General features: G+C 39.7%; 4 protein-coding genes across 4 annotated transcripts in view; all 4 read right to left on the minus strand.

Moving 5' to 3' along the window:
* Nucleotides 1–484: 484 nt before the first annotated feature.
* LSM04_006930 (uncharacterized protein) lies at nucleotides 485–1732 on the minus strand (the record flags this gene model as incomplete). Its single annotated transcript, XM_067333286.1, has 1 exon — nucleotides 485–1732. The coding sequence occupies one exon, from the start codon at nucleotides 1730–1732 to the stop codon at nucleotides 485–487; it is 1248 nt and encodes a 415-aa protein (XP_067194394.1).
* Nucleotides 1733–2202: 470 nt separating this feature from the next.
* Nucleotides 2203–6345, minus strand: LSM04_001514 (IQ motif; the record flags this gene model as incomplete). The annotated part of the gene is made up of 1 exon (XM_067333297.1): nucleotides 2203–6345. The coding sequence occupies one exon, from the start codon at nucleotides 6343–6345 to the stop codon at nucleotides 2203–2205; it is 4143 nt and encodes a 1380-aa protein (XP_067194270.1).
* A 1221-nt stretch (nucleotides 6346–7566) lies between these two features.
* Nucleotides 7567–11235, minus strand: LSM04_007454 (C-terminal associated domain of TOPRIM; the record flags this gene model as incomplete). The annotated part of the gene is made up of 1 exon (XM_067333308.1): nucleotides 7567–11235. The coding sequence occupies one exon, from the start codon at nucleotides 11233–11235 to the stop codon at nucleotides 7567–7569; it is 3669 nt and encodes a 1222-aa protein (XP_067194402.1).
* A 2510-nt stretch (nucleotides 11236–13745) lies between these two features.
* LSM04_006301 overlaps nucleotides 13746–16949 on the minus strand; it is a gene marked incomplete at both ends in the record, with an annotated part of 4548 nt that continues 1344 nt past the window's right edge. The window contains one exon of the mRNA XM_067333320.1: nucleotides 13746–16831. Coding sequence (XP_067194375.1) covers nucleotides 13746–16831 — 3086 coding nt within the window. The remainder of the gene's footprint in view (nucleotides 16832–16949) is intronic.

Below are 16949 nucleotides of genomic sequence, written 5' to 3' on the forward strand. Positions count from 1 at the left end.
CAAAAAAAAAAAAAAAAAACAGAACAAAAACAAAAAATAATTAATGTGTTTTACTAGAGCTGCATTCTGAGAAGTGTAACTGCAGGGTAAAAAAAAAAAAAAGAAAAAATAGAGCAAAGGTAACAGAAATAAATAAACTATAGACACACAGAATCATGAGACAACATTAACATCAGACACACTGAACTAGAATGACCTAACAGATATCTGTTCACACATTCACCACTTCCCCTGTAATCGCAAGAGAATAAATGAATGAGGTCAGCAAAATCATTTAGCAGACCCTAACATCAGAAAAAGGATTTCATCGTAGACAAAATGATCACCACATAAAGGAAAAACACCACATAAAGAGAAAAGGAAAAAGAGACAAAGAGAGTGTGGTTTATACATTTTCAGTCATGTTGTATTTCCCTTTCTTAACTGAAAAAATACAAATTTACCATTCACTTTTAGTATCCTTTCCAGTCACTCTTTCATCATCTTATGCGTTCTTTTCCCCTTGTTGTGTAACTACTTCCTTCTCTAATGTCTCGTCTAGAAGACCCTTTTTAGTACTATAAAGATCATCCATCTTTGGAGACATAGTGCGGTAAAAGAACTTCACAGGTTCCGGGAGAATATCACCATGAGATTTCATAATCTTGTCCACATTAAGCTTTAAACGTTCATATCCATGATCTCGCCAGACTGGTTCTACCCGTACCATATACTCACACAACCGGGCTGCTATAATCTCCACAACCAGAGACTTAAGACATATTTCACCAAGTAACTTTAAATGTTCTGGAAATGTGAAACCTGCCGGGTGTTCTTCAGCAGGGAGTGTCAGCCACCGCAACTGACCCAAAAGCTGACGCACAAAAACGGCTTTTCTTGAAAAAGCCTCTTCTTCCATATCAGCAGCACTACGACCGCCAGAATTTCCTACCACACCCTGGCGTTGTTGTTGTTGTTGTTGTAATTCTTGTCGTTGATCGGTTGCCTGTTTGGTGAAACCGTGTGAGGCAGATGAGTGTACAGCAATACCACCTAAACCCAAAGCAGCAGGAGAACTTGGTTTATAGTCAGCTTTAAGTGCTACTTTATCAAGGGTATAAAAACCACAAAGGTCATAGACAGTTTCCATGTTATATGCACACGTTATAAAGTCTACAAGGTTTGAATAATCTTGTATATGTCCATTAGGGTAAAGCCGCATGAATGGACCCAAGAGATAACGGTGTAACACTAATGCTCCTTGGTGATCCATACCTCGCAAACCACCCTGCATACGATGAAGATATGTATCGCGTGGTTCGCCAAAGTATAACATTTTTGATTCCTCTAATGCAAGAAGCATCGCATAAAGTTCATTCCGATGTTCTCTTTCATAGGTAGCGTAGTATCGTTGATATGATTCGACAGGTAATTCTAGTTCCTCAAAAAAGACGTTAAGAATTTCCTCAGGATTCCATCGTCGTGGGTATTCAATCATTTGTGTATAATGCATGTCCATTAATGCATGATCTTTACGTCCATGATGATTTACCCAGAGAGCCACTGGCTCCTTGCAGAGATCACACCACTCTGGGTTACGAAATACCCAATTCCTCTTCTGTACAATACCGTTGACAATAGACCATATAGGCACATGACCACCTTCTATTGGATATGGTGAGGGAATGTTAGAAGAACCAACTTGTGGGTTCTGCACAGTCAGCTGTAGTTTCTGCAATGTCCTGCAATGCATGATATATATATATATATATATACCCTCACTGGTGCTCCTTCTACTTTCCAAACCTGTCTTTTTCAGTTCCCTTCACACAAACAACAAGAAATAAGAAAAAAAAGAAAATAAGTGTAGCGAAGAAAACGAAAAGAATAAATAAATAAATAAATAAATATATATATATATATATATAAAGGAAAACGAATAGTAAAAAGAAAGAAAAAAAACATTCAGTATACACAATGTCCATCGATTCCAGTGAAATAATACATGACAGGACTATATTTAATAGTCTTCTCAATTCCAAAGTTCATTCAAAGAAAGAATCATTATCAATAATACAAAAAAGTATATAAAGTGGAAAATAAAATCGGGAAAACAAGAACAAAAGTACAAAAAAAAACAAAAGATATAAAACATTTTCATTTGACCAAAAACAAAAAGAACAGCAAGATAGACCTTCAGCTTTACATAATCACACTACTGACCTAAGAACCGTATTTATGCAATGCATCTACCATATGCCTCTGCTTCTTTTTTCGAAGCATCTCTCGGTGTTTAAGCACCAAACGCCATCTACGTTGAATCAAAGTAACGCAAAGATCATTCTGATGATCAGCTACAACACCCAAACTCATGTGCCACCGTAAAAACGATTGTACCATTACAATTGCCCGTAACCCTGCATGTTGTGATTTTTCATCTGCTCGAAATAACATGGAATGACGAAGTCTTATACCTCGTTCAATTACATCTGCTATATGAGGGGGAATTGGATGATCCTCCGAAACAAATGCTTTCCCCTTCGCAGAGGTTATATGAAGTAGATTTCTACCGCTAGTATTATTTACACTACGTAGATTAGTTACACCAGATGTATTTTCCCCCAACAACTCTTTTCTGCGATGCTGCGTCTCAAGTAATCCCTGTACTCCCTTCAAATGCACAAATAACCGGGAACGTGCCCCATACCCGCGTGAGCATCGCTGCAGCAACAACACTGCCTCCATCCGCACTCGCTGCTGCCGTCGCAATTCCTCTTCTTCTTCTAATAATAATTCCTGCTGGCGACGCCGTAGGGATGCGGCGGCCTCTTGCCGTTCACACAAAATACGCCGCAGCTCTGAGAGACGCACGGGTTCAAGTGGCGTCATGAAATCACCGGCACGTCGAGTTTTCGCCTTGCGAGCCTCCCACGCGGCAACCACATCGCCCGTCAGTCGATCGCGTGGTAGTGGATAAACCGTGGAGAGCCTCATTTCATAGGAATTTCGCTCTACGGTTACTTTTTCTCTAATAATGGCGGTTCTGTCAACGGAGATGCTGGGAAATGAAACTTCATCTTCTATTAAGTAACCGAATGCCTCATCTGAGGTCATTTTTTGGGTAACAAAACTCATACATGCTCGTGTCTCGTGTTCCCATTTTGAAAGTATCCTCTGGCGGTAGGCGCGGAAGGCGTTCACAATAACACGACATGCGATATTTTCCTGAATACGACGTAATCGTACAAATCGTGTGGATGGTGCACCATTAACTCGTTGAGGTAAACTATACAATGGACGTGAGGTTGACGAAAGGAAGGGACTGAACACACTTCGTTGACCTTGAGTATTTGCAGAAAGAGGCCGTTGTACATCTGGGGATCGACGAAAACTAGGTATTGGACTTTGCAGTGCCACTCCACTACCAGAAGAACGCCAAGGTGCACCTACACTATTTTGTCTTTCACAAACCAAAAGATCACCTGTAATGGTCTCTTCTGAATACATTTCATGAACCACACGCTGATCATTTAAGTAGCTAAGTCTCAACTCAATTGTTAACTTTCTTCTTCGTGCAAGTAATCGACGCACGTACCTTTGAATCATAACAGCACTTTCTTCTTTCTTTTCTAATAATTTTAAGTGATCCTGTACAGCAATAGCGCGTCGTTTTCTCTCACGTTTAGCAATAAATAGTTTACACATACGTTGTATCCGTACAGTTGCCAAATGAAGAGGCAAACACATAGAAAGTGTTACGATATCAATTTTATCCAAAGAAACATATTGACGTAGCTCCTCCACTGAATTGAAGAAGTGTGGTTGTTGTACCGGTTTTGCAGGTGTATTTGTAACTTCTTCTTCTTCTTCCCTCATAAAATCTGTATCTTCAGCTGATAATGGCAATTTATAAGTACTCTCTCGTCTTAAACGATGTAATGAGGCCCAAACTTTTTTAATAGGAGGAAGATCAGCTTTTACAGGAGTTGAAAATTCCACATTATGACGACGATTTGAAAAAAAAGAAGGGAATGCTTTCTCAGATGTCATAGAAAGAATTCCTTCAGTATGTGTAAGTCGTCGCTGTTGTTCTACTCGTACTTTGGCTCGTTCCAATACCATATGATGTACATCAGGGAAAGAAATATGAGAGGCGGCTTCAAGTACTAAAACTCTCTTTTCTACTGGATCAAGAGAAATATCAGTACCTTTCATCAACGAACTTGTAGTTATTGTTGCAGAGGTACCAGCAGTTAACGTGTCGTTCCTATCACTTCTCACAGATTTATTAGGATTTAAATTTTGTCGAGTACTTTCATTTCCACCTGTGGGATGATGACTTTTATCATGTGAGTGGGAAGCTGTGGATAATTCATATGAATTCCATTCTGTAGGTTTTAAATCACCTAGTTTTGCAATACGTTCAAGAGTGAGTGTAGAACGATCATTCGATACAAGAACGTCTGTTCCTCCTTTTAGAGATACTGTAGATGCTGTTGCAGGGGTCGTAACAACTACACAAGCACTATTTGAAACAGAATCAGAGTCTAACACTTTCGTAGGTGAATTTAAACGAAGTTCAGATGCTGAAGCTCCAGATGTTGTTGTACGATCATTAAGAGTTGCATGAAGTTTTCGTCGTCGTTTCCAAACGGATGTATCTTCCAGCTTCACATTCACCTCTTGTGCTTTAAAAAAGGCACTTTGCTCCATTACTTTCAAATGCATAGCTTTGCTAGAAACATCTAATTCTTTTTTTTCCTGCTGATATTGTAATAAAACTTCTTCCAATTCTTCTTTCGCTTGTGGTGAAAGACCTGGAATAATAACCATTTCATCCAATTTACAGATATTAGAGACGACATCAGACTTTTTTTCTCTTAATTCTAATAAACCATTAGTCTTTTCTGTATCAATAGAATTTATATTTCTTGTCTCTGAATATCTCATCACTGTTCCAGCCGTTAACCTAGGTGGATTTGTTTCTCTAGCTATGTAAAGCGGAGATGAAACAGATTGATGAAAACGTGTTAAAGAGGATACACTTTGCCCTATCGTATTAAGACTAGAAGAAGAAGCGTAGGACACTGGAGCACGAAGATGACTTTCAATCTTTAATTCACTTTTTTCTTCCTTTTCAGTCTCTTCTACCCGAATTTCTGTACCAGGTGGAGTACTCCTTTGAGAACGTGTCCGTTGTACAAGAGATGAAGCCCGATCTTTAAGGGATTGCATAAAGGCTATAGATTGGGATCGTATTTCATTTGCTGATTTAATGGCAATGGCAGACTTAATAACATGGGCATCTGCATCCATCAAAAGACGATGAGAAATAGAACCAGATGGCATAGCAACACTATCTACTCGTACTGAAAGTGCTCGCACGAGACGATCAGACTTTGAACAGACTTTACGATTAGCAGAAGCCGCAACTTTGATTGGTGGTAGATGTTCTTCTTCTTCTTTTTCGCCTGTTCTCGTTGCTGTTGATGATGAGGTTACAACACGCTTTGCTGCGGGTGACTTTAATCCGCTCATCGGTGAAGAAAAAGTGGAGACTGATGAGAGAGAACCACTCGGGTCGTCTTCTCCTCCTTCCACCTTTCCATCCACATCCGCATCCGCAGGAGAAGATGGACGGGAAGAGGTGGAAAGAATAGCAATAGTTGGAGTACCGAAGCGGCCACCCATAGTAATATCATGTGTGAGAGGGGGATATGTCTGGGCTCGCAAGTCCTCTGAAGAAACTACAGATGTCGATGATGTTTCCACATGTGAATCACCCATCACATCTGTAAATCCATCTGCGTTGGGTCGAATAAACAATTGTGTTTGTGTAACAAGAGCGGGTAAAACAGGCGGTACTTTCCATCGATTTAGTCGTGTGCGTCGTCCAAATGAGACACCGCGTTCTGGTGGTGGTGGTGGCGGTGTAGCGACGACGACGACACTTTGTCCACTTTCTTTCCCATCTCGCTCATTCTCATCATCAGTGCGTAATAGTTTATTTAAATAATACTCCGTGTCTCTGCCTTTACTGTTTGTGCGGGTCTCTTCATACTTTCGCTCTAATTGTGCAGTGCGGACGAGGAGGGAATCCATCAAGAGGCGATCTTCTCCACTGGCGTGTTGTATTACACGGCGGCCATTCCCAATAACGTGTTGTTCCTGCAGAACATAACGGCACAAATCGAAACAACGACGGAGTTCGGGAAAACGGCCCTCTAATAGTAATAACTGTGCGACCACATGGGCACTCTTCACCCAATTATAAACGGCGTATATGATATCATCATCACTTTTCGTGTCATCATCGTAATATCCCTGTAACTCGGTAATCTGTGACTTGATGGTATCCAGCTCCATGAGCCGAGAGAGACACGGAGGCCAGTTTTTTTTTTTTACTTCTGTAGACTTGTTTTGATCTATCCTTTTCTTTTTGGTGCTATTACTCTGTATGTACTCCGCCTTCTATAGAAGGATATCTCAACAGTGGCAAAAGATGGATTATAAAAAGAAAAAAAAAAACGAAAAAAAAAATAATAATGGTAATAGATTAAAAAAAAATCACAGAAAAAACAGACAAACAGAAGGGGAAAAATGATAAAAAAAAACTATAATATTAGTAAAAATGAAAATAATAATAATGATCAAAACAAGTCGTCATTCAGTTACCTATCATCCACACTTCAAGGTAACAGATTTCTTCCTTATTTATTCTTTTCTCATCTATGGCAGAGTTTCACTTTTTCCTGATTTTTTCTCTCTCATTTCGTAAATGCATATATGTACGCTATAATATGGGTTTATTGTACCTCTTACCCACTTTCTTCACACAATATATATATATAAGTCTATGATCTATCCCCACACATATACATATGAAAAAAAAACAAATATAAAATTCTTCTTTGGTTGTTTCTTTTTATCCAATATGGCTGGCCCCCATTCTACTCGTTGTAGATTTTTCTATTTCACTTCATACTGGTTATTTCTTGTATTACTGTTATCGTTGCTCTATCCCATATAGATTTTATGAGCTGATTGTTGTAGACAGCAACAGACGAACAAGAATACCAAACAAGAAGCAACAGAGAGAGTAACAAGTACCACTTGGCTTCACTGTTACCAATACCAATATTAATAGTTAGTACAATTAGTATTAGTACTATTGGAATTATTATTATTATTATTATTATTATTACTATTATTATTATTATTCTTATTATTATTATTATTATTATTATTATTATTATTATTATTATCAGTATTATTATTATTATTATTATTATTATTATTACTGTATGGGGAAATAAGGGCGAAAAAGCAGAAACAGGGGGAAACCCAATAAAAAAAGGGGGAAAACCAAAAAAAAAAGAGGAATAATAATAATAATAATAATAATAATAATAATAAAAGAGGCAAGTATCCTCCGCTCTCTTTCCTGTAGATCAACTCAAGGCGAGTAGACAAGGGGTGGAGGATGGAATGAGAGAAGGGAAAACCAACACCAAGACACTGAAACAAGAACAAGAGAAAAAAAACTAAGAAAGAAACAATTACAAACACACACACACAATCAATGGTTTAAAAGAGAAACCACGGCAGTCGTGGCAACACACGCGCTGCATGTTGTGCAACCGCCGCCACCACCATCTTCCGCACTCCACGGGCCTTTGCGGCTTTCTTCGTTGCCTTCACATGTGCCACGACGGCTGCTGCACTTGCGCTGCCGCTATTAATACTGCCGCCCACTGCCGGCCGTTTACTCGGCGGTGGTGGTTCATACTTGCGAACCTTAATTCGCATCGGTGGACCTTTACCGGCTTTCACCTCCTCATACTCGAGATTGGGCTGTCGGAGGGAGGAGACAATGTCATCCGTGGGAAATCCCTGCCGCCGTTCCTTCAGTATCATAGAGACAGTCTTCTGTTCCGTCTCCTGAAAGACACGATCAAAGCGGTCTAGTTCATCCAGCCAAATTCGCACAGGTGTTGTTTTGCGTAGCTTTTCAATACGACCTTCGGTATCCTCAATTTGTTTCATGAGTTTCTCCAAACTTGTTTTGGTGAAGTATGTGATGGGTTTGCGCAACACGTAATCATAACCGTTATCCACGCGTATCATACCTAATTTATGACACGTCTTTCCCAACGTCTCATCCGTGGCATTCACAAAGTCAATCTTACCCGTGCGAAAGTGTTGTACAAACTTTAGCGTAGACTTTAATCGTGCCAGTTCCGCCTCAAGAAGACTTAAATTACGCTGTCGCCGCTTCTTATACAACTCCAGTCGACGATCATAATGCCACTGCAAAATAGGGGCAAGATCCCCTTCTAATGGGGTGAGTGTGCCATTCGGGGAAAAGACGGTGCCGTTGATGTAAATACGTTGGGTGAGGGCCAATTCCCGCTCACACTCCGCATACGTCGTCATCGCCCCTTCTTCCACCTCAAGATCAATATCAATATGATTAGCACCGGAGTAATCGGCAATGCGGTGGACAACGTCATTAGCGGCCAGTCGTGAAATGTGTTCGCGGAATGCTTCCACACTTAACGTCCACGGCAACTCCGTCACCCGCACTCGACCGCCGCGGTGATAATCATATCGCCCAACCGCCACAAAACCGCCCTCCACATCACGCCGCACGTCGCCTTGAAATCCAACGGCCCACGGCACAAGTCGACGCGCCACCGCCCGCGCCCCCTCGCCGTGAATCATACAACGCACCGCAGCGGAAACATCCAGCGGGTGAAAGGGCGGAATGTTAGAGGCGAAGCCGAATCCGATACCAACACTGCCATTGCAGAGAAGCAGTGGAAGTACCGGGACATAATGCGTAGGCTCCACCGTCTGTCCCTCCTCCACCACGTAATCCAGGAGGGGTTCATCCTCACTAGGGAATAAAACACGGGCAATATCGGAAAGACGGGTGAAAATATACCGCGCTGCAGCGTGATCATTACCAATCTGCTGACGAGATCCAAATTGACCTTCTGGTAGCAGTAGATTAATGTTATTTCCTCCTGTAAAGTTTTGCGCCATTTTGATTATAGTTTCCTGTAATGACACTTCTCCATGATGAAATGCGGAAACTTCAGAAATATAACCAGAAAGTTGTGCCACTTTAGCAGATTCATTTCCAGAACGTCGCATAACAGCCCATAGAATTTTACGTTGAGAGGGTTTTAATCCATCTACAGCATGGGCAAGAGCACGTGCATTACCAGCGAGGGCGAAGTGTACCATCTCTTTATGTACAAACTCAGGTAAGGTAAGATTCTTTTTGTTTCTATCAATATCTACCTCACCAGTAAAAGCATTTGCTTTGGTCATCCAATCTTTACGCCATTCCACCTCTTGTGAATCAAAAACGTTATCAAGTAGTTTATGATCGGATCGATCTACTATAAGTTTCATGGTATGTTTTTCCATATCCTTAAAATATTCTTTTCCTTCCGCCGTTGTAGAAGTACCAAGACCCTTATAGTATTTAGCTGTATATGATACATTTCCATGCGTTTTTTCCCACTTGTGAAAATCTTTCATGCTGAAAAAAGGAATTACAGATTTATCACGTAAACGAACCTTCACAATAGGTGTAGAAAATACTGAAATAAAACCTGGAGTCCGCATTAATAATGTTGGCCATAATGCTTCAAAGGCATTAATAACAAGACCTTTAATATGTGAACCATCCGCATCTTGATCTGTCATAATAAGGAGACGTTGATATCGTAATTCATCTGCATCCTTATAAACCTTTCCTAATTCAATTCCCAATGCACAAAATAATTCTTGAAGTTCTTTACAATTTTTGAGTCGTTTAAGATTTTTATTACGAACATTTAACAATTTACCACGAAGTGGAAATACACCAGTGTACCGTTTTTGTTCACTTGAAAGAGAATTTTGTGCTAGGGCTTTGGCGGAATCTCCCTCTGTAACAATTAATGTACGTGTAAACTTTGGATCACGACGTGTTGTAGTGGCGTCAACTAATTTTGTAATAGAAGCGATAAGCGATTTACTGCTCTGACGACGTCCAGCGCCCATCTCTTTATTTAACTCTCTCTCCAATTGTCCAGTTATCGTATTCACATGTGCCTCAAGGAAAGGCATACGTAGAAGAAAATTCGTCAAATCTTGTCTAGGAACACGTGGCATAACAGGAACAGAGACAAGTCGTGCTTTATTCTGAGAATCAAACTTTGGTTGTACTTGTACGAGAAATACAAGAATAGTAAAGTGACGCAAGACACGATTAATATCAATTACCTTATTCTCCTTCTTAAGTGATCGTTCCACACTCTCTAGTGTTGTTTGAAGAATTTCCTGTGCCGCATTACAGTGAGTTCCACCGTTAAAAGTTACCACACCGTTTACCACACCAAACATACGTCTTACACCTGCCGTAAGTGAGGGTACAAATGCGATTGAACCATTTCGACTTTCATACACGTATGGAGCAGGGGGCATTTCTCCACCACTTGTTGGAGTGGAATATAAAACGGCGTAATCTTTAAAAGAATTAAATCCGAATGGAGTTCCATTAAGAGATATTTCAATATTAGGAAACATCGCAGCAAGATCCATAATACGTTTGTGAAGTACACGTTTCATATCAAATGATATTTTATTTTCTTTAAATCCAAAACGTTCATAGTCTGGTAGAAACGATACACGTGTGACATTCTTTGCTTTAGGATCAACGTTTGAAACCCGCGGTGCTGTCGCCTTACGCATATGATCCTGCCAACTCATGTGAAATTCTTTTCCCTTTGTACGGCAACGAACAGAGAAACGATGTGATAAAATGTTTGTAAGTTTTGCCCCATAGCCATGACGTCCTGCCACTGTCGCTTGACTCTCGTCATCATAGTTAGAACTAGTGAGAAGGTGTCCAAACACCATTTCAGGAATATACAGTTTGTGCTCCTTACTACGTACAATGGGAATACCCGCCCCATCGTTTTCAATCGTAATTTCTCCACTCTCTGTGATGTACACACGAATGTATGTCATACGTCCACCCTTATTAGATAAGTTATCTGAGGCGTTAAGGAGAATCTCATCAACAATCTTCAGCAGACCGTGATTGAGTTGAAGTGTCTCCCACACCATACATCCCTTATCGTGATCAAAGACAAACATAGGCGTGGGGTTGGTCTCTACACTGCCAACATACATCTCAGGCCGCACGAGTACATGGTCAATGGGTGTGAGTTTCTTATACTTGGATGCCTCCGCCATAATTAGCAATATATATATATATATATATATATATATATATATATATATATATAGATATATATATATATATATATAGAGAGAGAGAGAGAGAGAGAGAGAGTACTCGCTATCCTTTTTTTCTTTTTCTTTCTCTTTACAGGTGTGTGATTTTTCTTTATTTCTTCCTTGTTCTTCTGCCGCTCGTGTTATGTCTTTTCTTGTTTTTCTTTGTTCTTGTCTTTCTTTGGTTGTTGTTGTTGTTGTTGTTCTATTTCTTTTTTCCGTTCCCGTTTTAGAGTCGGAGATCCGGTTTTTGTACAACCACAAGCAACAGACACCAAGAACCAAAACTACACAACTATTACACTTGATCTATGAATGTTAATACGCTATGTATATATATATAGGGATGCGTATGAACTTGTATGTATGTATGTATGTTAGTGTTATAATGTGCTGATTCTCTCCCTTCCTACACGTAGAGATTATAGCGCTAACAGTGATACGAAATACAGAGCTTTCCCAAAGAACTGTATATCTTCTTTTCTTTTACTTTTTTCTTTCTCTTCTCGTTTTGTTTGCTCTTCCCTATTTCTACACACTGCTGGTATTTCTTTTCTTTCTTTTCCTTCCTTTTCTCTCTGTTACTGTGTGTATATGTTAAAGGAAGCTAAACTAAACAATCCCCTCTTCTCGTTCCTTCTCTCTTCGCACCGTTGGAGTGAAGAAAACAGGAAGAGAATTAAGTAAAACACGACACGCACTTACAAGAGCGTTCCTTCTGCTCCTGCAACTACTTTTAATTTGTGTTTCTTATAAAAGTAACATGAGAAAAGAAAAAAAGATAAGAAAAGTATTGAGATGTAAATCGAAAAAAAAAAAATAGATTAGACACAAGTATATATTAAGCACATACACATATGATATTCATAAACATTAACTCAAATAACGTTTCTTGATTTCAATCCACCGATCAGGTCCAGAGAGACAAATGGGGAAAAAAAAGAAAAAAGAATACTACTCGTAATAACAGTATTAATAGCAGCCCCCACATATATAGCATAACGATTATATGAAAAGATGTTCAAAACCTCAACACCACGACTAATAAAAATAATAATATTATAATATTATAATATAATATAATATTATGCATTTCGGAAATGAGGCAGAAAACGAAAGAAAAAAAAAGAAGATAAAAAAAAGTTTAGTTGCACACCTTCCGCTCCATTACTACACAGTCTCTCCACACATCTTTCCAGTCATTAAAGACAGTAATGCAAATATATATGTATGTGTGTGTATATAGACTCAGATACGATACGACCGTAAAACTATTATACTGCGCAAAGAAAGAGAGAAGAAGAAAGAGAAAAACTGAAAAAAAAAAGACAGAAATATTTTGAATAAAAATAGCAATTGGTTTCTTTACTTTGAAAATTGTTGCTGTTACTGTTTTTTTTTTTTACTTGCGTTATTTTCTCTGCTCTTTTTTTTTCTTTCTGACCCCCTTCACTTAAACCACGTATACATCATTATTTGGGGATGCATATTTCAATAGATTGTCTACATAAATAAATAAATAAATAAATAAATATATATATATATGTATATATATTTATTTATTTATAAAGGGATAAACAGAGAGAGAAAAAAAAAAAGATGCAAAAAATCAAACCATAGCACTCAATCACACAAGATTAGTAGATAAAATTTAAAAAGAAAAAGCAAGTAGGAAAAACGAAAAAAAAAAACGACATAAAACCAAAGAGAAAGAAAAAGAAGAATCAACCTCATCTGCATCATTGTCTTCATATATATCCTCATGCCTACACGACTATATGCAGTGCTTGCGTAGTACAGATTCATTCAGTAAAGCCGAACGCAGCAGGGGGAAAAAAAAACAGAGATCCATGATTCAAAGTGCACAAATAGTAAAAAAAAAAACGAACAAAAAGTGTACCTTATTTACCTCATATTACCCACTAGTTCGCACGCATCATTATATACACACACACTTGCACATAAATACAAATACGCAGGTCAAGAAGATGCGGAGATTCTGTATGTGGGGAGGAGAGGGAAAGGAGGAGGCTATTACAACTAATGGTGTAATAACAATAATAATAATAATAATAATAATAATAATAATAATAATAATAATAATAATAATAATAATAATAATAATAATAATACTATGAATATTAATGCTAATCATAAAACAGACTTGAATTGCATAAAATACCTTGCCTTTATTTTATTACTGGTCGCTATTGTCGGCACGTACTAACGAAGATGTGGGTCGAAAAAAGAAAAAACACAAGAACCAAAACTCTCCGCAAAAATATGATTCTTTCCTACAATTATGACTTTATGACGTTTGGTCTTTTTCTTTTTCCTCACACTCTACCCCCACTACTCCTACATCTATTCTGTCCTCTTCACTTTCCTCCTTTCTCTCTCTCTCTCTCTCTCTCTCTCTATATATATATATATATATATATATATATATATATATATTGGTCTGGTGTTCACTTCCTTGAAATAGAGAGTGCTGGGTTATTCTGTGCCACATAGCGTGATCCCGGTTTCTCCCTTGGCCGCCTGTGATTCAGCAAGAGCATCGGCATACGCCCACTCTCACTCCTTCCTCTCTTCCAGTACGGCAGCAGCGGCGAGTTCCAGGCATGAAACGACTGAAAGGCATTTGTGTACATCATCACCCCGTAGCCGCCCGCCTCCACCTCCGCTGGGGACACGCCGGTGTGGGCGAGCAGCGACTCCCGCGCCTCCGCAATCGTCGAGTCGGCGTGAAGTGTGATGACGAACGGCTGCGAAAAAAGAATCGGGCCGCCGGGCTGCGGGTCTGCGAGCCACTCGACGTGTCCGCACGGCACCCGCCAGCAGCCGTCCGTTCCCAGCGGGGCCACCGGCATTAACACCAGCGCGAGCGGCATCCCCGCCGTACTGCTGAGATGTGCGGGGAGACCATACGAATAAGAAGCGGAAGAGGAAGAACGGGCGTGCGTGGAGGTGCGTAGGGGGTCTTTTCCTCGTGGCGGGAGTAGACTGTTGTTGTTGTTGTTGTTATGATGATGATAATAATGTTGATAGTGATTATAATTCATAGCTCCACTACTGGTGTTGGTACTACAACAATCATTACTAGTCCGACTGTCGGTGCTACCGACGCGGCGATCACATATCCATCGACCATCCGCCCCACGCGGGATCTCAAGAATCTCTTTGATTGTTGTGTACGCCCCACAGGTATCCATCACAAGCAAGATATAGTGTTGTGCTACAGTAAATCCAGAAGTATGGGAAATAGTATTAGCCGTTTTACTGTTACTACTGATGCTGTTGTTCTTACTACTTGACGATTCAGGGGGATTCTTCTGCTTTGCCGCAGTCGCAGCGGCACGGCATAAGGCCATAGTACAACGATCTAGTGTTCCATGCACTAAATCCCCATATACGGTATTCTCCCGTACTATAATTCTCTCTGTGTAGAGGAATTCATCTTTCGCCGATCGTACATTTATAATGACACGCAATCGCGATTCTACAACCCGTCGCGGTTCACGCAATATTTCAAAAAAAATTACTGGGTTGCATGGGGATTTAATGAGATCTGCATAGGATGATTCACATGGTAACGGATTTTCCTCTGGTATGGGTGACTCCATAGCCCCAGCACCATTACGATACAAACGAATAAAATTTGGGTCGTATCCACTTACATTTCCAATACATTCACAGATATCTTCATACCTCCAATGATTATCTGCCTTGCATCTGTACGTCGTTAGAGCGTAGAAATCTCGTTTAGGATAAAAATGCTTGGGAAAAGATTCATTCTCCACATTAGCAGACGAATAAACTACTTCCACGACGGAAGAATCTCTCAACATGCCACTATCACTACTACTATTAGGAAAAACCCCACCACAAACATCATCATTTACTCCTACTCTTCCTCCAGTAGCAGCAACAGCAGCAGCAGCAGAAGAAGAACCTAGAAACATAGCGGTATTCGAGTTCGTATTATGTTTACCAATTTCTGATGTCTCTGATTCAAAAAAGACAAGACGTGTAAAACAAACAGGAGATATGCGAGAAAAACCATTAATATAACCATTAAGAGTTCGGAAACGACTCACCAAAGGTGCATCATTACGTTGTCCAATCAAAATACTGCCAGATCCTGTGACAACATGCATAAGTAAGGCATTAGGATCTAATATTTGGGTATTCGTTGGTCCCTCTCTATACATATTGAGCGACACGGATGATACATCGCCTTCACCGAGTAACTGAAGAAGTGATTCTCCACATTCCCTAACAGTAGCGACAAGAGAAACAAGTGCTGAACCTGCGTACACCAAACGGCATGTATTGTAATTAAAATATTTAAAGAAAATGAGTACACGACCTGAATCAGCTGTAGGCAACACTGCTTCACCCAGTCCTTGTTTCGTCTCTTGATCAGACAAGCGAGAATTAGAGGCATGTAACTGTACATGTGAAATCAACACTCTTGATAATTGTGAAAACCCTCTAACACTACATTGAAGACTTCTTATAAATTCAAATTTCGATTTCACCTCAATTGTTTTCTCTCTACAAATGGGAAATCGTTCCTTGTACCTAAATTCCCGATTATCCGCATAATAATAATCAATACTTATATCTATCACATCCTTACGTGATACCTGCCCACACCATTCAAAATGAATTGTAATTTCATCAAGTTGGCTTGGAGTAGGTAAAAACACAGCATATGGAAGGTCAGAAATCGGTTCTCTTATCACTTCTGGTGGCATTTCCCTGGTAGTTGAAGGATGAATCAACTGTAGAGTAGAGGCTTCTTGTAAGTAAACGTAGAAAGAGGTCATAGCAGTTTGTTCTCCCAGAGTATTAGCGAGGTAGTCCCTCATTACTCTTTCAGTACCGGCATTACAAATACAAAGTGGTCTCAAAAAGGGAACATTATGGTTGAATGACATACGCCAGAGTCTAAAATTAAATGGAGAAGAACCTAGTGTATGCAAATTTTCATGAGAAGCGATACGACTATAGACAGAGTACACTGAATCTGTCTTTTGTACCTCTAGTTTAATACTTTCTGGCAAAGGTATACGTGCATCACATGGTACTGTTTCTCTCTGATATCTACTAACACATTTACGAAGTATCTCATCTGTTATGACCAATATAATTAACTTACTACGACGTTCCATCTCTTCCTGCCTAAGACGACGCTCTGCTGCCATACGACGAAGAGCCACATCCTTTACTCTTTGAGAAATTATATCGGTTGGTGGTGGTGTCAATACTCTTGGACAATCCGCCCGCCGCACATAGGACAATATATACGCATTGTTTGTGTTTACAGCATTGCCCTGTCGTCCATTGCGTGCCCCTGAACCACCATAGTTATTGCTAACGGCAAGCTCCTCAGGGACAATTCTTACTCTCTCATCGTCAAACTCAATCCAACGTGTAAAACAGGCATTTTTCGGGTCCCACTCACGGATATAACAATAATAATGTCCACTTCGAACAGAACCACGGTGTACAACAACACCTTGTAGATCATAAATAGGAGGTGAATCTGTGGTGAATGGTTGTTCCATTTCTTTGGTGTTGTTATTTTTCTTTCCCTTCTTTTTATTTTTCTTCTTTTTTTTCCTGCTTTCCTCTTCTTCTTCCACTTCTTCATTTTTTTTCTC

The sequence above is a fragment of the Trypanosoma melophagium genome (assembly GCF_022059095.1).
Source record: "Trypanosoma melophagium isolate St. Kilda chromosome Unknown ctg12segment0, whole genome shotgun sequence".
NCBI classification, from domain to species: domain Eukaryota; phylum Euglenozoa; class Kinetoplastea; order Trypanosomatida; family Trypanosomatidae; genus Trypanosoma; species Trypanosoma melophagium.